The sequence below is a fragment of the Euprymna scolopes genome, chromosome 13 (genome assembly GCF_053919585.1).
Source record: "Euprymna scolopes isolate OS-2025 chromosome 13, ASM5391958v1, whole genome shotgun sequence".
In the NCBI taxonomy this organism is placed as follows: domain Eukaryota; kingdom Metazoa; phylum Mollusca; class Cephalopoda; order Sepiida; family Sepiolidae; genus Euprymna; species Euprymna scolopes.
In genome coordinates, this window is record NC_136494.1 from 66,051,241 (window position 1) to 66,075,469 (window position 24,229).

At 31.9% G+C, this 24,229-nt stretch overlaps 1 protein-coding gene across 11 annotated transcripts in view; it reads left to right on the forward strand.

The window, feature by feature from the left end:
* LOC145292053 (WD repeat-containing protein 47-like) overlaps positions 1–24,229 on the forward strand; it is a 201,240-nt gene that overhangs the window by 115,756 nt on the left and 61,255 nt on the right. For 4 of the 11 annotated variants that reach the window (XM_080138089.1, XM_080138082.1, XM_080138086.1 and 1 more), the window contains 2 exons: positions 5,567–5,905; positions 8,283–8,315. The exons of 1 other annotated variant lie outside the window; for it this stretch is intronic. In XM_080138089.1, coding sequence (XP_079994215.1) covers positions 5,567–5,905; positions 8,283–8,315 — 372 coding nt within the window. The remainder of the gene's footprint in view (positions 1–5,566; positions 5,906–8,282; positions 8,316–24,229) is intronic. 6 more of the 11 variants (XM_080138091.1, XM_080138083.1, XM_080138088.1 and 3 more) reach the window with 2 other exon arrangements.

Sequence of the window (24,229 nt, forward strand, 5' to 3'; positions counted from 1 at the left end):
CTCGAGTAACTTGATTACATAGTAGAGCTGACATCTATTTAATGTAGCCATCTTCAGCTTCAATCACCACCTTGATACAGGTCCGAAACTGGGAGCATGCCTTTTCCACAAGCGCCAGCGGGAGCTCAGCAAATACTCAGTGGATGGCAGCAATCAGGCTGGTTTTGGTGTTGTGGGAAGTCATGTTGTTCTCGGCATATGATCAAATGAAGTAGTCCAGCGGTTCAAGTCGAGGGAGGAGGGGAGCCAGTGAGAGAAGGGTACAAAGTCATAGCACCCCTGAAGCCAAGCCTGGGTCTTTTTGGACCTGTTGACCAGCGCCGAGTCCTGCTGCCACACCCAAGGTTTGCCAGCGGCCATCTGATTACACCAGATAATCACCACACTCTTCAGCACATCCAGGTACACTTTGGTGTTGATTTTCAAGCTAACTTTGAAAATCTGAGGTAGCATGATGTGGCCCTCACTTGAAACCACACCAAAGACCAAAACCATGGGCGGAAACTTTGTTTTCTTCGCCCTGGGCACGTCCCTGTTATTTGTGGCATAATTTGGATTGGTAGAGAGCATGTGTTGTACAGTGGTGCATCTCCGATCTCACTCGTTGAACATTGTGTCGCTTTTAGACATGATAGAAGGCTCTTATTGCTCTTGGGAATTGTACACAAATCGCCAACTAGTAGATGGTCTGCAATAAAAAAAGAAAACCGGCTTTAATCAAATGGAAATGGAATCATGTCTTTTCTAGGGCAACAATTTTATCATTACACTCTGTTCTTTTGATTTTATGCATTTTTAAAGACCTTGTAAAATCCTATTAACAATTTAAATTTAATAATTATTGTATTAATTGAATTATATTATTATAAAACTATAAATAAATTTAAAAAAATAAGTTTTATATAAGTATTATATTTTACCTTGTTGTTTAGACAGAGCAATAAAGCAAAGAATACAAGTCTAAAGGGAACTAAGTTGGGGGTTTTGTAATCGGTCAGATGTTATGAGTCAAAATAGGAGTTTCTGACTCTGATTATTAATGAATATTGGAAAACTTTGATAAGGAGTCGGGGTCATTTTTTTTTTTTATACTAGTTTATACCTTCCAACTCCACAACCCTAAAGGAAACATCTGCTGGAACTTAATAGAAATATCAACGTTGATAATGACAATAATTCAAAGAGAAACAATTAAAAAATAGAATTTATTATTTAAAATCCATTTTATTTCTTTGATTTCAATTGTTATTTCTATCAAATATGACTATATGTCTACACAACAAACTAACACATTGGTTTAGATTTGTTCTTAACTGAGGCAATAAAATCTTTTGGATAATATAACAGAAACAGCAGTGTTTTGGATCATATATAGGTACAAGAAAATAAACTACCCACCATGCGGTGGTTAGTAATCTAGCACTAAGTATTATTTTATTTTACATTATAGATCTTTAATAAATAAAATAAAAAAAATATTGTAAAAACTAAGTTTTCGTTTGAATTACCACTCTTGAAAATTAATGCACAAAATATTTTAAGAAAGCTTTTGGCAATTCATTCTTTGTTTTTATTAATTACTGTTAATGTCAATGAAACTATTGCATATATATAGGGAAAAAGGACAATAAAACTATAAACGAATAATACCAAACATTAATTTATTATAAACTTTTGGAAAAATCGTTATGCTAATTAAGCATAGAAATAGCCGTGTTTGAGTTATTACTCTCTACTATATTTATAATATTTTAAAAGATGGTTGTATTATTGATTTAAGAAACAATGAGGTATTTTAATGGTAACATGAGTGTGATAACAAATTTGCATTTATTCATAGTATCTATAATATATATAGTATATCATATATACATATATAATTGAATTTAGTTTTAGTGTTTAAAAATTGTGAATTAACTTTTTCCATTAGATCATAGCATTCATTGGGCATTAAAACAGAATTGGTAAAATACTAGAAAAAACAGGAGCCATTGTGTCATCGATTTTGCTCTGGTTAGATTGTTTGAATCAGGAGAGTGGGATAACAAAGCCAGTTATGTATAAAAAATAAAGACAATTCAACATTACTGTCTTTTTAATTCCTATCCCCCCTCTCCCTCTCTCTCTCTCCCTCCAGTTACATATTAAATGATATTACTAGGTGTGATGATATTCCCTTTCGTTTATATAAGACTATTCCAATCTTTTTATTTTTTTTTTTTTTGTATCTTTGACTATTGAGACAGAAAGAGAGAGAGATAATGTGGGAGGGGGCAAACAAGAGTGAAAGAGGAGATGAGTGATAGAAAGTTTTAAAAAAAAAAAGAAAGATGGGTAACTTGGTAAGTTAATTGCAATTAAAATCGATTTCTTTTCACATTTAACTCAATCTGAAGAATATTTTGGCATATATTTTCTTTATTTAAAATAAATAGGAAAACAGTTTTAGTGAAACAAATATTGATTAACTCGGCTTTAGTATACTTTCTTGATCTTCGGGCATGGATTAAAGTGTAAACTATGTTCTGCCCTTAGTCTGAGGAAGAGAATCCTTCTTTATAGGGGAAACCTTTATTTTTGTCCTGTCCAGAGTGCTCATTTTTGGGATATCGAATATCCTCCAAGTGAAACCCTAACCTTGTGTTTAACTTTGTCCTCGTGGGCAGATAAATAAGAACTTTTCTTTAGTTTAATAAATGTGAGATCAGTTTAGACTTTGATAGATTACATAATACTTATGCAAAATAACGGTATATTCCAGGCGGGTTACATAAACCACCAGAAGGTGTTAAACGAAAGTTGTAGGTCTTTTTTGTTTTTATTTATTTTGAAAATACACTGACCAAATTTTTCAGGTGAAAGTTGAACCCAATAAGAGCAGAAAACAAGAAATGTATTAAATATGAAAAATAAAGGGTGGGGGGAAGCAAGCAAGAAAAAGAAGCCAGCAGATGAAGGAACAAAGAGTAAAACAATACAAAAAAAAAAAAAAAATTAGTGAAAAAGACTCGATAGCATATTGACAGAATATATGTATGTCATTATCACTACTGATTTAGTATTATTAGATTAGGCTAGGTATTTAGGAGAGCTGGAAAACTTTTAGGCTACTAGCTATACTTATCCGGTGTTAACCGGAAGTGATTTTACTTTCATTTTTGTTTCGCATTTTTTTTTTTTTTTTTTTCTGTTGCATGCAGTTTTTTAAAAAAAATTTTCTTTTTAAATAAATATTTTGAAAGTTTAATTGAATCATTAAGGAATTGTTTGGTCATTAGATTATTGATTGTACCAAAATGTTATAGTTTTAGAACTAATTTTATTAAAGTAAGGTAATGTTTTAATCTGTATAAAATTACTGGACGTAAATAGCTTCCAAAACTTTCAATCTTTTAATGCATGAGGATTATTTAAGAACTTTAAAGTCAGAAATAACTTCCTATTCGACTATTTAAAATGCTTAAAAATTCCCTTCAAATTTGGAAAAGTAGTTCATTTTTTTATTTTTTCACAACTATCAACAAAAGACTAAAATGGCTGACTTGTTTATGAAGAAACTGAAATGCATTATGATATATTTAATTTCTCATAATTAAATTATCTTTTATATATATTCAATTTCTATTATTTGGACTACTGTTCTCATCTTAAATGTTATTCTCATACTGTTTCGGCGATATAACCTCTGACCTTCAGGTGTATTTTGTCGAATTTGGGAATCTTTGTTAGACTTGGAAATCTATACAGAATTTTTAATGGAACCCTTTATTTAATCTGTGGGAGTAGCATGCTCTCGTTCTGTCAGCCATAACCAGGTAGAAGTCTTAAGTAATTCACAATTGTATTATTTCCAGCAGTGAGGATTGAACAGTCAACCTCCAGAAAAAATTGCTTAGAACTGAATTTTATTTGGTACTTTAGCCGTTATGCCACGGGTCTTTGCGTGATATAAATGTCAATATTCGGTTAATCTGAAATAATAAAAAAAATAATTCCAAGTGTAAGTATCAAAGATGAAGATAACAAATGCAAAGACACATGAAGTGGTTGCATTTTTATTAATAAAGAGATTATGACTTTTGAAACATGACTTTAAAAAATGTTTGAGTTTCATGAATAAATTTGAATATTTTTCTTCATTCTATTACCGATTCCATACTAAATTCCCAATTCTGATTCTTTATAAATCTCTAAACATTTAACTATAAAGTTATTTTTTTCCACGATTATCGTAAAAACACATGTTAAATGTGCATATATTTTTCAAATGTAAAATCACATTCTTCAGATTTTAGTTTTACTGATGTTTCAAAATCAATAAATATTGATTATTTTATTACTACCAGCAGTGGAAGATTTTGTTTTAAACAAAATCAAATTTAAAAAAAATATAATTAAAGGAATTGGTTTTGGCATCAGAAAACAGGCATAAATTTTTCTGATTCCGATACCAATTCAGATGACCCCAAAAGTCTCGATTTTCCTGATTCTTGATTCCGAATAATCGTCCCAACACTAATTTAATTCTGTCCTTAGAAATAGGCAAAATTTCGTACCTACGACGCTGAAAACATTAGGATATTTAGAAAAGATAGAAAACTGCACCATGAAGGTTGAGAAGGCAGCAAAATTAATCGGGGTAACAAACATTGAAAATCTCTCATCTGTGACAAGTCTGAAGGAATCCTCTAAAAAAAAAAAAAATGGGTTGGCAAAGGGACATAAATGCTATAGAATCTGATGTAGACATTCTCATTGTCACTGCTAGTTTAGTAATGTTATCATATATTGATAAAATCTAGATAAGTTTCTATAATTAAGAACATAAGTCATTTGTGAAATTGCATACTTCTGCCTGACAATGTAAATTGAAATTTGTTAAAATGTCAAACTAGACTAAACTTTTCAAGATCAAATTAGATGTGGAGCTTCATTGGCTACAATATGAGACAAAGCGAGTCTCTACTGAACCAAACTTATTGGCAAAGGTGTGGCTTTCACCTTTTCTGTAACCTAAAGTTAAATTAGTAACGAGTTAGACTACGATTGATATTTCAACCAAGTTTGATAATTGGTCAAGCAATGTGGGTACTAAGCTGGTCACAAATATAGCTATAAATTTGATCTAATACATAACCTTTTTAGCAGGGGTAAAAATAGAAGTTTAAAAACCATTTTGATAATAAAATTTTCTTATTTTCAGTTGAATGTTTATCGGATATTTTGTTTCAGGCATCTTGAAGAATGAACACTTTACACCTGCCCGCTTTTTTTATAAGTGCACTGTCCGAAGCTATTTCAGCAAGATTATATTTTGTCTTTTGCAAATCTTGTGTATTCGTTCAAAAAAAAAAAAATTGATCCATTTTTGCTTTTAATAATTAAAACAAAAACAACACAAACTGAGTCTTGTCCGCTGCACCTTCACGCTTTTTATCTTATATTCACGCATTAAATACACTTACGTGTAATATCAATATATTTTATCTTTTCATGATTGTAAACCTTAAGAAGATCCCTTTTTTGTTGCTGCTGCTTTTGTATGCTTTTTTTCTACTGCTTGTAGATCTGGTAACAAGTACACCTATTAAAGGGGAGAGGTCATCCAGCCCTTCCCAAGGCAGCACTCCGGTGCAGTCTAACAATTTGACCAAGACCAAGCCTGTTGGAATGGTCAAGTGCGTTGACCACAATATTACCACAGATTCCAATAATATTCCAGCTAAGTCTGACGACACAACCTCGTCGGTCCAACGACAGCACAGCTTGCAAGGTGTCCCTACAAAATCTATTCCAAATAAATCCCCTGCTCCGCAGAAGCCTCTCGGCCCTGTGAAAGGGGTTGCACGAAGTCTAAGTGTTTCGGGGGTGCCACCCGAAACGGCTACAGTGGAAAAATCACCAGGTAGGTAGCTAGCTGTAATTAATTATTAAGGTAACCGCTCTTTATCTGAAGGTGGGATGGGAGGTATTTAGGGAGGCAAATTGGTGATAGCAATGTCAGGTATTGTTATCATTTCTCTTTTAAGGAATTTTAGTAAGTATGGCTGACTGCAATATTATGTGCACCTTCTCCGTTATAAATATATTTATTTGCCTATTATAATTGTGTGCATGTGTATTTATGTAGAAAACCCCTCCCAATTTTTATTTTGTCTTTAACTTTTTGTTTTTTCCTTTGTTTTCCTAACTTGTTCAAACATTTTTATTCCAGATCATTTCTCCTAGTTCATTATCACGTTTCTGAATTTTTGAGATGAGAATTGATAATTCGTATTATTTGGATTAATCAGACTTCTGTTTTCATCTCGAGTGTCACTTACACAACGTTTCAGCTGATCTAACCTTTTACTTTCTTCAGATTATCTTATTGAACTGCACAAAATTTCAAACGGATCCCTTTATTTAATCCATAGGAATAGCATTCTCTTTTTCTGTTTGATAGATATACCTTTTGGTAGTCAAGATTTTTCTCCTATACTACAAGCATCGCTGCAGCTACATTAAATGTATATATTGCAGAACCGATGCTATGAGTAGAAATCCTAAGTGATTCGCAATTGTATTCTCAGTATCACCCAAACTGAGGATTGAACTTTCAACTTCCAGAAGAATGTCACTTTCAGCTGAATTTTACCAAGTACTTGCAGACGCATAGCATAATAGGTAAAGAACTTGGTAAAATTCAGTCATAAGTGATACTCTTCTAGAGGTTGAAGGCTTAATCCTCAGTGCAGGCAATACTCAGAATACAGTTGCAAATTAAACTAAAAACTTCTACCCAGTCATGGCTGATGGGACAAGAGCATGCTACCCTATGTATTAAATAAAGGGTTCCATTGAAAATTCTGTGCAGATTTTATATTCACCTGGAGGTTGAAGGTTACAGTGACCAAAACATTGAAAACAACACTTGATGAGAAAAGTAATTGGAATGATCCAAATAATACGATTGTGTTATGTTTGTATTTTATGTAAAAAATTGGTGCTTTATTATAATCTCACCAGGTAAAATAAAAAAAAAAAAAAGCACCAAATTATTATTATTTTTATTAGTTCAGATCTTAGTATGAATGTTTCAATGATTCTAAACTCTTACAATCTTGATACGTTTCGATAATAAACAAGTAGCTATTTTTTTTTTTTTTAATCTTTTTTATGGGTTTGAATTTTTTAGATAAGGATTGATAATTTGTGTTATGTGGATTATTTGGACTACTATTCTTATCTTGGTTGTTATTTTCTCTACATATCAGTCGATGTAACCTACGACTGTTTTCAATACACCTTTGCAAACATGTGAACCTTTTAGTCTAACTTGTGAATCGAGTTTTTGTTTTTGTTTTTTTTTTAAAGATTCTCACATTTGAAAAGATCACCTGAAGAAAGTCAGAGGTTATAATCGAAAATTTTGTGACTACAACAACTCAGATGAGAATAATATTATTTAGATTATTCAAACCATTCTCATCTTAGTTGTCATTTTTACGTTTTAGCCGAAGTAACCACCAACTTAAGTGAATCGTTTAAAATTTAGGAATCTTTATTTCAAACTTTGGAACATATGAGGAAAAATGGAAAAGATATTCCAATGTAATGAAAATAAAAAAGAAAATCTAAATCATTTGTGAGTTCAGCAACTTTTTGTCTTCATTTAAAAGACTTCCTCAGCGTGATTGGTTTGAAGAAAATAAATTAAAAACAAGAGTGCATTACTTGGAAATAGCTGGTGTGTACGTGACATTAAAATGTTTTTTATTCTTTTAGATGGGAACCTATACAGAATTTTGAATAATACAGATGAGAATAGTAGTTTGAATAATGTTTTGTTTGTATTTTATTTAAAAAAAAAATTATTTATTACTCAATATAATTATGGATTTCAGCCATTTTATTTGAGCCCTTATTTACATGCCTCACCCTAAGAACAAAGTTAGACACAAGGTTAGTTTTTAACTTGGAGGGAAATCCAGCTTACCCCCCTCTACCTCAAGAGACATTGAATTGGAACTGATATAAAGATTGCTTCAATTTATAAGGATTCCTTTTCCTTTAAGCGAGAAGAGAATGTATACTACACTTTTATCCTAGATTAAAGGCTGGATAATAAGACTATGGTATCATCAAAAACTGTTATAGTGTATTCTGAATCTATTAAAAAAAACAAATAACGAGGTGCTTTTTTTTTTTTCGTGATTGTGTAATTGCAAAGAATTCCTAAATGTTTCATATACTTCTTTTTAATAAGTCCTTACATTTTATTTTGATTATTTTATTTATAGATGTAAATGAAAGAAGGAAAAGTTTTATTTCAGGTATGTTTTTTCTTTTGTTAATGCAGGTATGTTGAGATTATGGCCTGTCTGTATGAAATGAATTCTCTTCCCCCAAAAGCATTCTGAAAGTTGTCTTTCTCTACAAGCATTTTGCTAATAAAGTGATTTTATGTAATTTGTACACTGCACTTGGCAAGGAGATAGTGATATTTTATGGTGGCTGTTGTTTAGGTTAAGGTTCTTCTAATTGTTTTTTTTTTTTTTTTTTTTACTATAGTGTTTAAGATGCATGATTTAAGAATTGATATAAGAAAAAAAGAAAAATAAACTAGAGAAATGTTTAAATTGCTTGTTAAGAATGTGTTCTATTTTAGAGTTGCTGTTGTAATAAATGTTTAAAAGTTATCAATATTTTTCATGGCACAGATGGATGTCCATTCTGTGAAATTCTAAAAATTGAGTCTAGATTACTATGGACTGCTTATTTAATACTTGTACTTTTTAACATTACCATAAATGAAGCTTTTATTCTCAAAGAAATGAGAAACTCTTTATTGTTAATCCAATAATAATAATCTGTGACACTGTTTTTTATTAGATTATTAATTGGTGTATGACTATTGCCTTTTTTCATTTGTTTTGTAGCTTGTGACTATTGAAAACAGTGTCTTGGTTTCCACTTCATTTAAGTGCAAGAATTATGAGAATAAAACTTGAAATTATTTTTCTTTTATAAATGGAAAGAAAACTACTATATTTATATGTACAGGCCTTTATTAAAAAAAAAAAAAAAGAAATATTTGTTAGAAATGGGTTTAATAAACGTTTTAATTGAAGTTATAAACTTTATTGAAGTAGTTTGATCATTATGAAAAATATAAAACTTAATAATTAGACTTATTAATATTTTATGGTTTTGTACTTTTCAAATAATTGTTCCTTGTTTTCCTTGTTATATAATCTTTCATTAATATTGTATGTTGAGTCATGCCAAATGGTAAAAAGATCCAACTATTGTCGAAAATGGTTTATATAAAACTAAGAGGCTCAAGTGACGTCACTCAATAATGAAAGAGGACCCATGTGCACTCTATTATTTTATTAATCTTCCGTCATCTTAAAGTTTTCTTCTTTATTCATCTCGTTTATTTATTTACTCCTTTCTTATTCTTTTGTACTGTTACTATTAATTCTATTTTCTTATCACTTGTATCATTTACTCCCCCGCTCAATATTTAAAACATTCAATGTGCAAGCAAGCAAGATTATCAAAATATTAATATTATATAGATTTTTTTTTTCTTTTCATGACAGTTTTTAATTTAAAGGATACTTTTATTATTTGAATTAAAAAAAGGAAAAAAAAAGTTTTCATTTAGTACCAAAGTTTTGGCATGTTAAAATAAAAGAGGGGGGGGCAAAAAGTTTTTCATTGATGTACTTATCAGATTCGGTCCGTTCTACTCACCAAAATCGTTCTAATTCTTATAATTGTGGAATTTATATAATTTTGATAAATTAGTTTTTAACTAGTAAGGCCTGTGGAAATTCCAAGGTTGATTACAGAAAATATTTAATTTTAGTATTTCATCTAATTAGAAACAAGACCCAATACAGACTAAATTTGATTTAATCCGTAAATGTAAGAATAATATATAAGTTAGTATTATCTGGATTATTTGAACCACTATCCTCATTTTGGTATGTCATCCATATGACATCAGGATTTTATTCAGGAGCAACATAACTCTCTGAAAATATTTTGGTCGAGTCAAGCTTCAAGCAGAAACTGCTGAAGAACTGTGTATTCCATTCCATGTAAAGATGAGACCTGCAGCCCACTAAAAGTAAGGCTAGAAGAACACTGGGAAGCTGTGAGACATGAATTTAGTAAAAAATTGTCTATGGTCGCCCACATGTCTGGAAGAATCTGCCTTTGTAGCGTGAAGTAAAAATTAGACAGAACAATGATAGCAAGGAAGATGTATCAAAGAAGCAACACTTATGTCCTAAGTAAACCTTGTATAGTTCTAGATCAGAACACTAAGAAAAAACTATCAATATAAACCTAGTAGAAAATTACATACAATGTGGAAACCAATATTTATAAATACAAGTACAACATCCGGAAAAAATTTCAATGTGAAAAAAAATAATAATAATAGTAAGGTTGTGTAACCAGACAAATTATTAGAATTAGTAAGCATTATTTGCTTTTGTCAGGTAAAAGGATTTTAATATTCAAACATAATTTTATTTTCTTCCTGTCTCGTATGACATAATGGTAAGAATGTTTGCTGATAGGTCGGGAGAAGGATTCAGTCTTTGATCAAGTCATACCAAGGACTTAAAAAATGGTACTTGATGCCTTCTTTCTAAACACTCAGTATTATAAAAGGAGGGTCAACAGCAACTGAAGTAATCCTGGGGATAGTGGCACTAGCCGTAGACGTAGCAGCTAATGAAAAGGGAACCTTCGGATTATCCTTAAGTATAGTCGGCCACTTGAGCCACCGTTTGTACCAAAAATGTGATAATTTTACTTTTGTGTCTTGTCTTATTTGTTTGCAATTATGCTATTTGTTCAGAAATATTAGATTTAAAGACCTATTAATTTTATAATTTGCAGCTAACTTGGCATACCTTGAAATAAGTTTGCATGAAATAACTACATATGAATATTGGTTAATATATGTGATTAAGTGCTTTAAAAATTAGTACAAATTTTATGCAATGTGTACTGCCTGGTGGAAAACAAAAGAAAAAAAATGGTTACTTCTATTTATATATGCTGGAGATCTCATTAAGTAATGAGATATCTCATCGCCTCATATGCAAATGAAATGCTGCTGGTTTCAATTAAAGCCTGTTTTGTAGAAACTGAGTTGATTTTGAAGTAGCAAGTTTTGGCAGCAGTGTGTTAAATTTAACCCCGGAACTTATTTTAAAGGACGAAATAGTTAACAATCAATTTGGGGAAGTGAAGAATAGTTAACTATTGATTATTTAACTACATATTACATCTCAAAAGTTCTTAAAAGAATAAAGAATGAAGAAGCAATAGTTGTATGTTATTAAAAACAAACAACCAAAAAAAAAACACAAATTAGATGCTGATAGTTGTGCAGTCTAAATATTTACAAAAGAAAAAGACAGACATTTCTGTGTTTATGTAGAAACAGAAGTAGAATATACAAGTTCACTATCAGATAAATAGCAAAAGAATCTGAGCTTGTAAGTGCTTGTAAGGTTAAGAAACATCTTACAGCATGGAAACTGAAGTAGACTTTTGTATATAAAAAAAAATTAAACCATCTGTAACCTATTGGGGTTTTTTGTGTGCATATATAGTTTTTTTTGTTTTTTTTAACCCTAAACAAGGCATATTGCCGCTTGGAATGTAAGCGGCTACTATACAGGATCGTGTCTAACAGGGGACTGTTGGGTGTTGAGCAGCAAGATGTCTGTCCACATCACATTTAAACTTCTGCAGATTGATATAGTCAGGGAAGCAGGAAAGGAATTCCAAAGTCTAGCAATATGAAGGAAGAAACTGTTAGAACAGAAGGCTTTCCAGCATCTAGGGATCTCAACAGTAAAAGGGGCGGAATTTTGCTGGTTTTTTAGTTAGTCAGGAGTATGTATGTTGAGGGGGATACAAGTGTGATGCGTTCATCAGAGCACATTCCATTAATGTACTTGTAAAACAGGCACAGGGATGGGACAGAGGCTGGAACTTGGCTGATAAAGAAATTGATAAATGTATTGCATAAAATAAGACATGCTCAAAAGACGATACAATTTTATTAGCTACAAAAGGCAGACTTTTGGATACAAAAAAGGTTGAACAGCCTTTTTTTTTTTTTTTTTTTTTTAAAATAATAATTTAAAATAACAAGTGAAGAAGTCAAGACATATAAGTTAATTTATAAAATGATAATTTAATTATCAGAAAGAAAATGGCTGCAGTATGTAAAAAAAAAAAAAAAAAAAAAAAAATTAACACACCTTCAATTTTTTTTTACATGTTAAAAAGTTGATGTCAACTTTTACTTTGCATTCTATTCTAAACTAGCCTGGCTGCCCAGCATTGCCCGGGCGTTTAGAGGTGTGTGTTGAGCGACCAAAAAATAAAGTGGTAATTGGCAGACAGGCTCGAACCTATACCGCGAAAGAGGAAAAGAATGTGAAGAAAAAAAAATGACATCTCTGCCGTTGTGTCCATGGCCAAACCGAAAGTAGTGAAGGTTTAAATTAAGGCTAGTCTATCAAAAAGTGGGGATGACTTTCGAAAATATTGGCGAAAAAAGCAACCCCCTCCTTGTAGAAAAGGGGTGGACCTTTAATTTAAGTCAATTGTTGTTTCCCTTGTTTTTCATACTGAATTGGGTGCACAACTCCTCCACATTAAAATGTATGATAAAATTCGATAATTCAATAAATTCTAATTTTACTTGTAACCATTTTTCTACTGGTTCATTTTTTGTAATTTATACTAATATGACATGTAAGTATGTATATGTTTTTTTTCTTTTTTTTTTTTTTTTTTTTTTTTTTTTTTTTTTTTTTTTTTTTACCTGATATATACTGGTTTAAAAGATCACGAATAAAGGTTGTTGAAGCAATGAAAGAAAAAGCGTTGATTGTATGCGGATTATTTGTCTGATTTAAACAAAACAAGTTTACATCGTTTGTCTTTATTTGGATATTATTTTTAACCTCGCTTCACTCCAAATACTGTGTAATTTAGCTGGTGTGTTGTTGAGTAGCATAATAATACCTTTGTTTGTTTTTTTTAATTGCAAATTCTATTTCCTGGGAGAAAACGATTTCAACCTTAACGTCACATTCGGCAACCTTTTACTTGTTTAAAGCTATTGAATATTAACAAAAGTCTAAAAATAGTTTTGCATTAAAATTAAACTTAATTAAAAGCGAGAGCCTTTTATTTAAGGCATTTGTTTTTAACAAGATAAAGTTGATAATTGAAGGGGGGGGTGTTAAACCGAGACAAGTGTGCTCTTTGGCGCTTTGGGAAAATCTGAGCCAAAACTAACAGATACAATAAAAAAATTTTATACTTTAGACAGAATAAAAACAAGATCTCATTACTTTTTACCAAATATTATGTTGGCCGGATTTTAAATGTTAAACCTTAATAGCATTTAAGTTGACACATCAAACTTTGATCCTAACTAGTCAATTTTCATTTGTTATTTTTGTATCATGTTATTGGCAATTAACTTCTTTTTTTTTTTTTTCTCTCACTGAACCTGGTCTGAGGTATTTGAATTCACAGCATTCAATTTGTATTGACTTTTTCTTATATTGTGAATCTCTTTAGAGTATCTTTTTTTTTTATACACGTGTGTGTATATATATATATATATATATATATATATATATATATATATATATATATATAAATGGAAATTCTAACTTAAATTATATAGAATTACAATAAAATTTATTGTTTGACAAGGAGTACAAAAATGTTAGGTTTTTTTTTTTCCTTAATTCATGGATTTTCAATGGCTGACTCATCTCATAAGAGGAAATGTTATTAGCAAAATAGATGCGGATAATTATAAATTTTTCTTATTAGTACATAAATTTAAAATTAAATTTGAAATGATAGCGTTAAAAGGATACTCCATGGTTGAATGAATGAGGAGACAGGAACAGTTGTTAAACCCTATATATATATTATATATATATATATATAATCTTGATGCCTCTGTTCAGTCTTTAGAGATAAAGGATACCTCCCTGTAGGTGCAGCTGCGCATGTAATTGTGTGGCAAGGATTGAGCAATCCTCAACCACACCTCTCCTGAATCGGCAGTGCTCGAGTCCAGTGACAAGAAGTTTAGAACAACTGGAAACAATGCTGAGATAAGCGGAGAGCACATACAGCACTTGGAAATCCCAAATGATCACCCATCTGGTACTGGCCACGCTCATGGTTGCTTAACTTCGGTGATCTGACCGGATCCGGTGTGTCAAATGTGATTACGTGTATGTATGTATGTATGTATATATATATATATATATATGAATAAAAAAGAATGCGAAAAGTATAAAAGCTTATAACTTTTCTTTATTCGTTTTTAATTGGTGACGTGCAGGAATACAAAATAATAATATTATGAAAAAAATTAAAAAGCTTTTTTCATAAGTATATATATATATATATATATAGAGAGAGAGAGAGAGGGGAAGAGAGATAGACATTATAAATAAGATAACCTCCATTTTGCAGTTGTCAGTCGCAGTTTGATTTTAACGGAATTAGTTTTTGTAGGGAAGTACCATTGTCCTCTCACATACAACTCCTAATATTCACAAATTAACACTCATCTAGTGCTGACCAGACTCAACATTGCTTAACTTTAGTGATCTAACAAGAACCGGAGTGTGTCAATTTGCCAGGGCATCAACTTCTTTACAGTATACATAATGTAATTGAATAATTTAATTTGAAATTGCTTAGGAAAACTTGCTTAAAGTTATCTGTGTGAATTATTCCAAACCTGCAAAATAAATGAAAGCTCAATAACTTATCAGTCTCTTAAAGTAGAGCTATTATGTAATCATAGATGAATCACTGCTCTATAATTATTTTCATTGTAAGTGCTTGACTGAGTTCCAATCTATGGTTCACCTTATTATAATGGTAGTCTCATTCGAACCTCGATAATTGCTGAAAAATCGAAAATTAGACAAAATACTGATAGAAACACATACAGTAAATGTCACCAATTATGCAAAAAAGTAATGTTGTATCAGTATTTTGTTTCATTTTCGATCTTTTAGTGATTATCAAGGCTGAACTATGGCTTGAATGAGACTAAAATACAAAAAAACACTTATCCAGGTAGGTAAAAGGGTAACTTAACTTGCTTTTGGTAACATTTATTTTTCTCCCCTTTTTTGCATTTTGAAAAATCACATCTTTTCGACTATTTTCCTTGTCTGGGTTGCTGCAATTTTCATTTTGTTGTATTCGATAACGTAGGAATTTTTAGCTGAAGCATGGCTGTGTTCTACGTTCATATGGATGTAGAATGCCATCAGATGAACCCTTTATTTAATTCACTGAGAGATTTCATGACTTTTATATATCTAATAACAATATAATGCACTGGATTAAATTAAGGATCCATCTGTAAAACATTCACTGCAAAAACTTGTTTAGCTACAACAACTTTAATAGTTTCCCTTTCTCTCTCTACTTAAAACTAAACAAAACTAAGCAAAGTTTCTTGTAATACTGCAGATTTGCTTCCCAACTGACTACAGCATGGTAATTTTCAAGTTTAATGTAAATAAATTCTTGTTGAACCGCCTTCGAAAATAATCAAATTCTACCCAATCACAATTATCATTACCAATCATCATGGTGTTGTCTCACTGTCTATCTGGCACTTATTTAACACTTATCCTCGAGTAGCCTTTGTGCTTTGATAAGTGGTGACACCCTAATAAAAAAAAAGAAAAAAAAACTTTGAAATTTCCAAAAGACTACTTATCAAAAAAGGCACCTTTTTAAATCACCATTTTTTTAAATTTTTTTTTCAAGTGCATTAGAATTTGAAACAATTTTTTTCAATTAATGTATTAATACCATAAGTAATTCAAAAAGCATTTTACAAAAGTTTTTTATGGTGTGGGGGAGGAGCGACATACAACAGCTGTTAAAAACAATTGTTTTTTTATTATGTCTGCTTTGTTAAAATAAAAGTAAATCTTGACAGTATTAATGATTCAAATTTCAACTCTTCATAAAATGTCTTATCGATTTTATTGCACAAGAGATTTTTTTTTTAACATATATTTCTTTATTGAATTATGTTTCCAAAAATGTAAACATTTTCTTAAAAGAAATTGTCAAAAAAAAAAAAAAGAAAAGAAAAAGGCAAATGAGATGCAGTAGAATGCTCAATGAGTGAACTCAATGTGTAGACTCCCGGGCAACACCAGGAGGATACAGTTCTAAAGCTGGCAGTGCTTCTTTCTTTATGAAAATTTTCACAGCTTTCTTTCATTATTCTCAAGATGTGAGACTTACCGATGCCTTAATTCTTATCGTTCTTCTAAACCCATCTGGTTTCCTTATCACACATATTAGAACCAAAATGGCAGTAGATGGCATCAGTCTTCTGTCTTATTTCTTCTCTTATTTTTATTCTCTTCTAATGGCTTTCTGGAATTGGCAAGACAATTTTTAATTTGCTTGTGCAAAATAAAAAAATTGATCCCTTTGTTTGGAACCAAAGCTTGCTAATATTAAGCTAGTTATATTTTTATTTAGCCGTCTGGTATTAGCATGTTTTTTGTTTTTTTTTGCAAAAGGATCACCAATGTAAAATAAATAATACATGATATGCATATTTTTATGGTAATTTTCCATGTTTTTCTTTTGCCCATGAATTCAAAATTAGGATTCCCCACTTTAGAATAAGAATATTCTATATTCTACTAGCTTTACCTATTCAGCATTGCTCTGGATGCAGTGAAGTAATTTTAGTTTTTAATTTATATTTGTTTACATATTTTTAAACTTGAGGCAGACAAGTATTGTTACATGATTGATGGCCCTATGTCGTATAGCGATTACATCAGCTAATTTTGACAGTGGTCAAACTAAGTACATGAAGTTTGGGAGATAAACACTTTTCCACAAAAGATAACAGGAAGTAAGACGTGAAGGCTAGGGATCAGGTCAAACAGGTTAGAGTAGAATACGAAAAAAAAAAAAGGTGTCGGTCGACATGATGCATGACCTCATATATCGAGGTTGACAAAGAAACAAATGTTTGAGACCAGTCTGTCTATTGACATTGCGTGGGACAGATGGCCAATAATGTTGGAATGACTGTAAAGAAAAGTTGATAATTGCAAATAGTGAAATGCTCCCTTAAATCTCTATTCTCTTATCCTTAATAAAACAAGTGAAGCATGCATGGTCCCCTGTGAGTGCACAGTGAACGAGGCATAAATAAAATAACTAAGTTCAGCACTTGCCCCCTCCACCATTTAGCCCCAAAAGTCCCCAGGGGACATCAAATCCTAGTGAAAATGAACAAATGGTGCAGTTTTAAGCTTTAACATATGTAAATGTGAGTTCTGCACCATGCAAAAAATTGACTAAGTCCATCATTTCCCCCCTCCCCCCATTTAGTCCCAAAAGTCCCCAAGACCTTAACATATTTAAATTTGAGTTCAGCACCATGCAAAACTGCTAAATAAACATACACAGAAAATTTTGGATAAATATGGTGAAATAGTCCCAAGAATGGAGTGTTTTTATTAGCCCTAAAGAGTTATCGCAAAATATAGACAAATAAATATTTATAAAAATCAGTTACAACTTTTCAGAAAGTTTTATAAAAATCCAAGGCATCAATTGTTTTTTAATAAGCACAAAAGTGTTAATTTTAGAACCCGAAAGGCACCTCTAGGAGGCAACCGGAGTTTTCCTGGAAAATCCGTTCTGTTACTTTTTTGCTCATATCATGTTTAATGTTTGTGTAAAATTTTTAAAAAATTCCAAGGCGTAGTTATTGAGAAAAGTGCGAACAGACAAGGGTGAATTTACAGGTCCACCCTATTTTGTCGGGGGACCAATAATTAATTAGTTAAGAGTCTCTCTCATGTGTGAATCATTTCTCTTCAAATAAATTTTAAACTCTCAACAAACGTCTTAGTCTCCTTTTCTGTACACATAAAAGAATCTTAAATGAAAACAGTATTATATTCAATTACAAATGTGTTCTTTTTTCCTGATTTTTATTTTTAGGTGATTATATAAAAAAAATGCTTATATTAATAGTTGCCTTGCCGGGCCTGAGTAATTTAAAACTAAATTGAAGCTAAGTGTGTTATATTGCCAATAATATGGTACAACAAATGAAAATTGGCTGATCACAAGTACAGTATAATTTGTCAGTTTAAATGCTATTTGGGTTTGACTTTGAAAATCAAACAAGATAACTATATAGATTATATTGTTTTATATGTCCACCATATTGACCATGTTGTATTTTCTTGTATGCACACATGATCTCATCTTTATCACTCCTCTCTCATTTCCCCATTTCTCGTATTGGAAATATTCAAGTATAAGTTTAAGTATACATGGGAGGTTGGAGTTTATGAATGGTGGATGCATCAGAAAGATGCGTCAACGACAGGTAAATGTTTACAGAGTAATAAAATAATGAGCATGTGAAGACGCAGTCTTATTTAGTCTTGCTACTGTTAATAAGAATTAAGATAGAAAAATGCAGAAATTGCAGGGCTGTGGTCAGAGATAAACATATGTAGTGGTTACTCAAATTTCAAGTCAGCCAACTATTACTGGCCTGTTTGATATTATGTCTGGAGAATCCTTCTAACGAAAGATAATATACTAAGAACATTTTATTTTGGAGGCACTTGTCTGACAACAAATTTGATCTCTTTCTGAAGGCTGTGTTGCGTGTTCTTTCTTGCCAATGATTTGGTTATACAGCATAAAAATACTCTTCGGATTAAAAATTTTTTTTTTAACTTATCTTTATTGCATCATGGCATATTGAATATCATCAATATCCATTTTATTGTTTTGTTTCTAATGAATGGGGAGGGGGGGTCTGTCGTTTTCTGGCAATCCCAGTTTCCAAGCTAATCGATCTTGAGGATTAATTCTGTTCAAATTCCATTGCCTAAGATACTTGTGAATTGTTTGTATCCTAGTTTTTTTAAGGTTCTTTTCACTTTTCTCCAGTCCTCAACATCCTGCATGATGGGTGCATTTTATTATTCAAGAATTGTTTCTTTCAATATGGCCAATGTTACAGCCTGATTATTAGGAGCTCATTAAACTTTGATATATTTCAGCTTTGCCAACAGGGTTTCAGAGCTGATATGACACGTTTGATTTCACTCGACAATGCTTGTTCATCTGATCATGGTTCTGTCGATATGTTGAAGAAGGATGAGTGAGAACCAAATGAAAGCCTAGCACTCGCCTCCATACAGCATTATGCTCTTAACGCAGCTGCTATATAACCTATCCTTTGTAATTAGTGTGATGTTGGGATTCCCAAGTTTGTGGAACTTATCTTATACTGAGTTTACCCTAATGCATGAACGAAACTCACTCACTGAATACATTAAATACATTTAGATTGTTCAAATTATCCTGAATTTTAAACATTTTTTTGGGGTGGGGGGTGTATGTGTGAATGTCACCTATGAATTATTCGTCCTGAAAAATTTTCTTTGGTGTTTTTCTTTCAAATCCACATAATACACAAATAGCAAGAGAGATGTAAATGATATTCAGTTGCTTATTCATGGGTATTCGTTTTAAGATTAACTATATATTTATTACTATTTATAATATGTGCACCTAGTTGAATACAAACCAGCCGAGTTTTCGGAGTGCAAAAACGGATAAATATAATTAAATTCCATCCAATTTCAACTGGTGACAATTTTTTTTTTTTAAATAAAATTTCAATGTCAACAAAATTAAAATTTTTCTCTTTATAAATGTACAATTCTTTCACTTGTGTATTAAGATGTTTTTTTTTTTTGTTTTTTTTTTCAAGCTACTTTCAAGTCAAGTTACTGTTTTTGGTGACCGATGATTTATATTTTTACGTAAAAAAAATAATTTGCTGTGTGCGATATTATATATGCCTATCCATATGAAGCTAGCTCCATCATACAGAAAAAAGACCACTTGTCCGTATGTTGGGTTTAATATAGATTTTCTTTTTAACAAAAGACTAGTTGAAAACCATAATTAATGAAATACTAAACCGTTTTTGCCTATTTTCAAATTGTGTTTCTGTTTTATATGGTTATAATGTGTTTTTTTTATTATTGATTTATTATTAAAGGAAATATTTAGCTTTATTTCTAATGTCCTATAAATCGTATTAAGAATATTCGATGTGTTAAAATGATATATATATATATATATATATCATATGATAAAATCTTTTTAGAGTGAAACGGTAAATCAGTTTTACCTAAATTGAATGAAATACAGGGTAGAACGATAAATTTGTCGCTCTAAAAACAACAAAATTACAGCTTTATTTTAAAACATTTATTGAAAAAATAAATTCAGGTAACATGATTATGTAGTAGATTTGACATTATTCCATGTTGCCACCTTCAGCCTCAATCACCGCCTCCATAAGGGTTCAGAACTGGGAGCATGCTTTTTCCATAAGCACCGGCGGTAGCTTGGTGAATGGCGGCAATTAGGTTGGCTTTGGTGTTGTGGCTGGTCATGTTGGTGATGTTCTCAACATATGACCAAACGAAGTAGTCTAGTGGGTTCAGGTCGGGAGAGAATAGGGGCCAGTGACAGAAGGGTAAAAGTCATAGCACTCCTTCTGAAGCCAAGCCTGGGTCTCTTTGGACTTGTGGGCTGGCGTCGAGTCCTACCGTACCCAGGGTCAGCCAGTGGCCACCTGATTACATCAGGGGATCACCACATTCTTCAGCAAATCCAAGTACACTTTGGTGTTGACTTTTAAGCCAGCTTTGTCACAGCCGCTTTCATCTCCTCAATTGTCTCTTAATGACAGCCGCTAAGGTTTTCCTTGAGTTTATGGAATAACCAAAAGTCAGAAAGCAAGGTTCGGCCTGTAGGCAGGGTGAGGAACTGTCTTGATGCCCATCTTGGTTAAATAGTCTGTGACAAGGATGGAGTTGTGAATTGCATCCTTCGGACAAACTTTGCGCAAATCTTCCACATCTTCAGTTTCTCATGAATAATTGTGTGTACAGTTCCCACACTGATAACAAACTGTGCACTTTTGTCTCTATACACACACAACGGTCCCTCATCTATGAAATTCTTTATTTGGCCAATCAACTCTGGTCTTCCTTAATCATCTCACACCTCTAATTATCCCTCACATACTCCCTGCTTTCCTTGAATCTCTTATGCCACTCAAAAACTGATGCTCGATTCATGCAAGATGGTCCAAAAGCTGTCTGAAGCATACCATACGTTTCTGTGGCATTTTTCCAAATTTAAAACCAAATTTTATTGCATATCATTCTTCTGAAGTGTCCTCATGTCCAGATTGCATTTTTGAAATTCACTAGCTGTGACAATCAGGCTTTGGTAGGTTGTATTCCAATTCCTGCTGTAGCTGTTCATTTGAACCTGAAATCATAAAAATTGGTCAGTCATCTCATTAGCTGTATAACAACCACATATTGAATTTTCATGTAAATTAAATATTGAACAGAATTACCTATTTCTAATTTTGCCTGATCACTGATATGAGCTCTAAGATTTTAGAATTAATGTTTCTCTTATGCCGGCTAGCAAAATACATTTGACACCACAAGATCAAAATTCGTTTTTAAGATTGCCAATCTGTCAGCTGATCCATCCAAATGAGATCAAATCAAAAGTAAATCAAAAACACATCAGATCTCAGATAATCATTCATCTGAGCTGTGATTCTTCTTTATGAAAATTTTGGTAATTAATAACAACTAAAATAGTAATAGATGCAACGATAAGCGTGCTAACCATTGTGTTGCAAGAGGCTATCTTCTCTTCAATATATACTTGTTTATAACAATTACTGGAAAATCCCATTGGATTATCTATTCAGCTCAAGTTAGATTGTTTGGATTGGGATAAAATGAGTTTGTAAAGCTAAGTAACTATATAAAAAAATAAAGAATATTCAATATTAATCTGTTTCTGCCTGCTATATCTCTTTCTCTCTCTTTTTACGACTATGAATTAAATAATACTATTTCTGGTGATATTCTCTGTTGCATATTTTTGGCAAAATATTGCATACGACCACAAAGAATGGGATGATTATATTTATAGCCAGGGTTGATATGAATGAACCAATCAAGTATAAAATATACTTAATCTCTTTGATTTTTCAGTCATAGCTTTTCATCTTGACATAAAAAGGGAACTAAGCTCTGCTGATCCTGACTGGATTAATACTACCAATTTTTTTTTACTTGGAATTCTTTACAATTTAAAGCTTCTCTGACTGGATTGATGCTGCCAATTTTTGCTTTGGACAACTAAATTTAATATTCGCAATTGGATAATTTTTTTTTATTTCTATATGATATTTGTTTTGCCATCCCTTTTCGAATCTTTTTTTCTAATACAAGACTGTCTCTACACTTAAGATTCCCTTTGGTTTATAATAGACTATTCCAATCTATTGTTTCCTTTCTTTTTTACCTTCTACCGTTAATAAGGAGAGTGATGAATATGAGAGTAATAGATACTGTATGAAATAAAAGCACAGTGTCAAACAACATACAGTCAGTGAGGGTGATGAATTGAAACTTAATAAGATGAGTCACTTGTTAGTTGTAAATTACAGCTATTTAGATTGATTCATTAAAATGGACATTTTTTTTTTTTTTTTTTTTTAAACCTAGCCCAATCCCCAAGCTAAGGAATGTTTTAACATGCATTTCGTGCATTTAAAATATATAGGAAAAACCTTATGGTAACAAACGTTGATTAATTCAGCTTTAGTATAATAATAGATTTACATGACTTGTATCTCACTGTTGTCCTCATCTTTGTTGTTATCGTCACAATGTTTGATAATTTGTAATCATATTTCAACCGATATTTTATTTTCGTCTTTCCACAGCTTTTGTTACCCTCAGTTCTGTTGTATTCATGTGAGTGCTTGGAATCAAATCCTCAGCAAATATTTTCCATAAATGTATTATATATTTTTGATGATTTTAAATAATATTCCAAATAAAGATTATAAACAAATGTATTATAGTTGTTCACGGCTGTTTCAAGGCAATGTTTATTTTAAATCGTACAATTAAACAAAAAAAAAAAATTTCAAAGCTTTGGATGATCTAATTTTTCAAGAATTTTAATAGTGTTTGCTTAATCTACTGAGCCAAGTTGAATTCATAAGAAAGTTTCAGAAGATCATGGTCAGATTCTATTGGTTTATTTCATCTTCTGTTAATGTTAAAATAAGAATTTAAATGAAATACATTTGTGCATATGAATAAGGATATCCTTTTTGTTTTATACAGGGGAACACAGACACACACACACATACAAAAAACAATGCCACCCATGAATGCTTTAATAAACTTCACAATTGTTTCTACATATTTAGTACAAATAAACTTCAGTAAAACACATACATAAATCATTCGTTGACATCTATGCTGATGACATGACCATCTATGGCAACACTTCAAAGGCTGTAAATGACAAAGTTCTCTCTGATTTTCACTTCTCTGATCTTGAGCGCGTGGTACAGTGGGGGAAGAGGTGGTTGGTTACTTTTAATGCATCTAAAACCAAGCTCCTATCTTTACATCATCAACGCTCTGATCCCCATCTGGCATCAATTGAAATGGATGGCTCTCGTCTTGGGGAGGCTCCATGTTTTGACAAGCTTCTGGGTTTGACCTTTACTCTTGATCTGAAATGGAACACGTACATCAGGTCTGTTGCCAAGGTCGCTGGGATGATGGTGAGATCCTTCTACCGCTCCAGATGATCTCACTACTGATGCAATTCTCTATCTGTATAATCTGTATAAAAGCCAAGCACATCCAAGGATGGAGTACTGCTGTCACATCTGGGCAGGAGCTACTAAAAACAGCCTATCCTGTCTTGACAGAATACAAAATAGACTTTGTGGCTTAGTGGGGGATGCCTTTTTCTCTTCCCTGCAGCCTCTCTCCCACAGAAAAGATGTTGTGAGCCTGTCTTTGTTTTATTGTTATTTTCATGGCAAGTGCTCATCTGGGCTCAATCTCTTGTCCCCCCTCGCCAATCTTTCACGAAAAACACCCGTCTGGCTAAAACCACTGTCATTAATTTTCCCCACTCTTTATCTGTGCCTAAATCCAAACGTAGATTTCATGAGCAAAGCTTCTTTCTTAGAAGTGGAACTCTC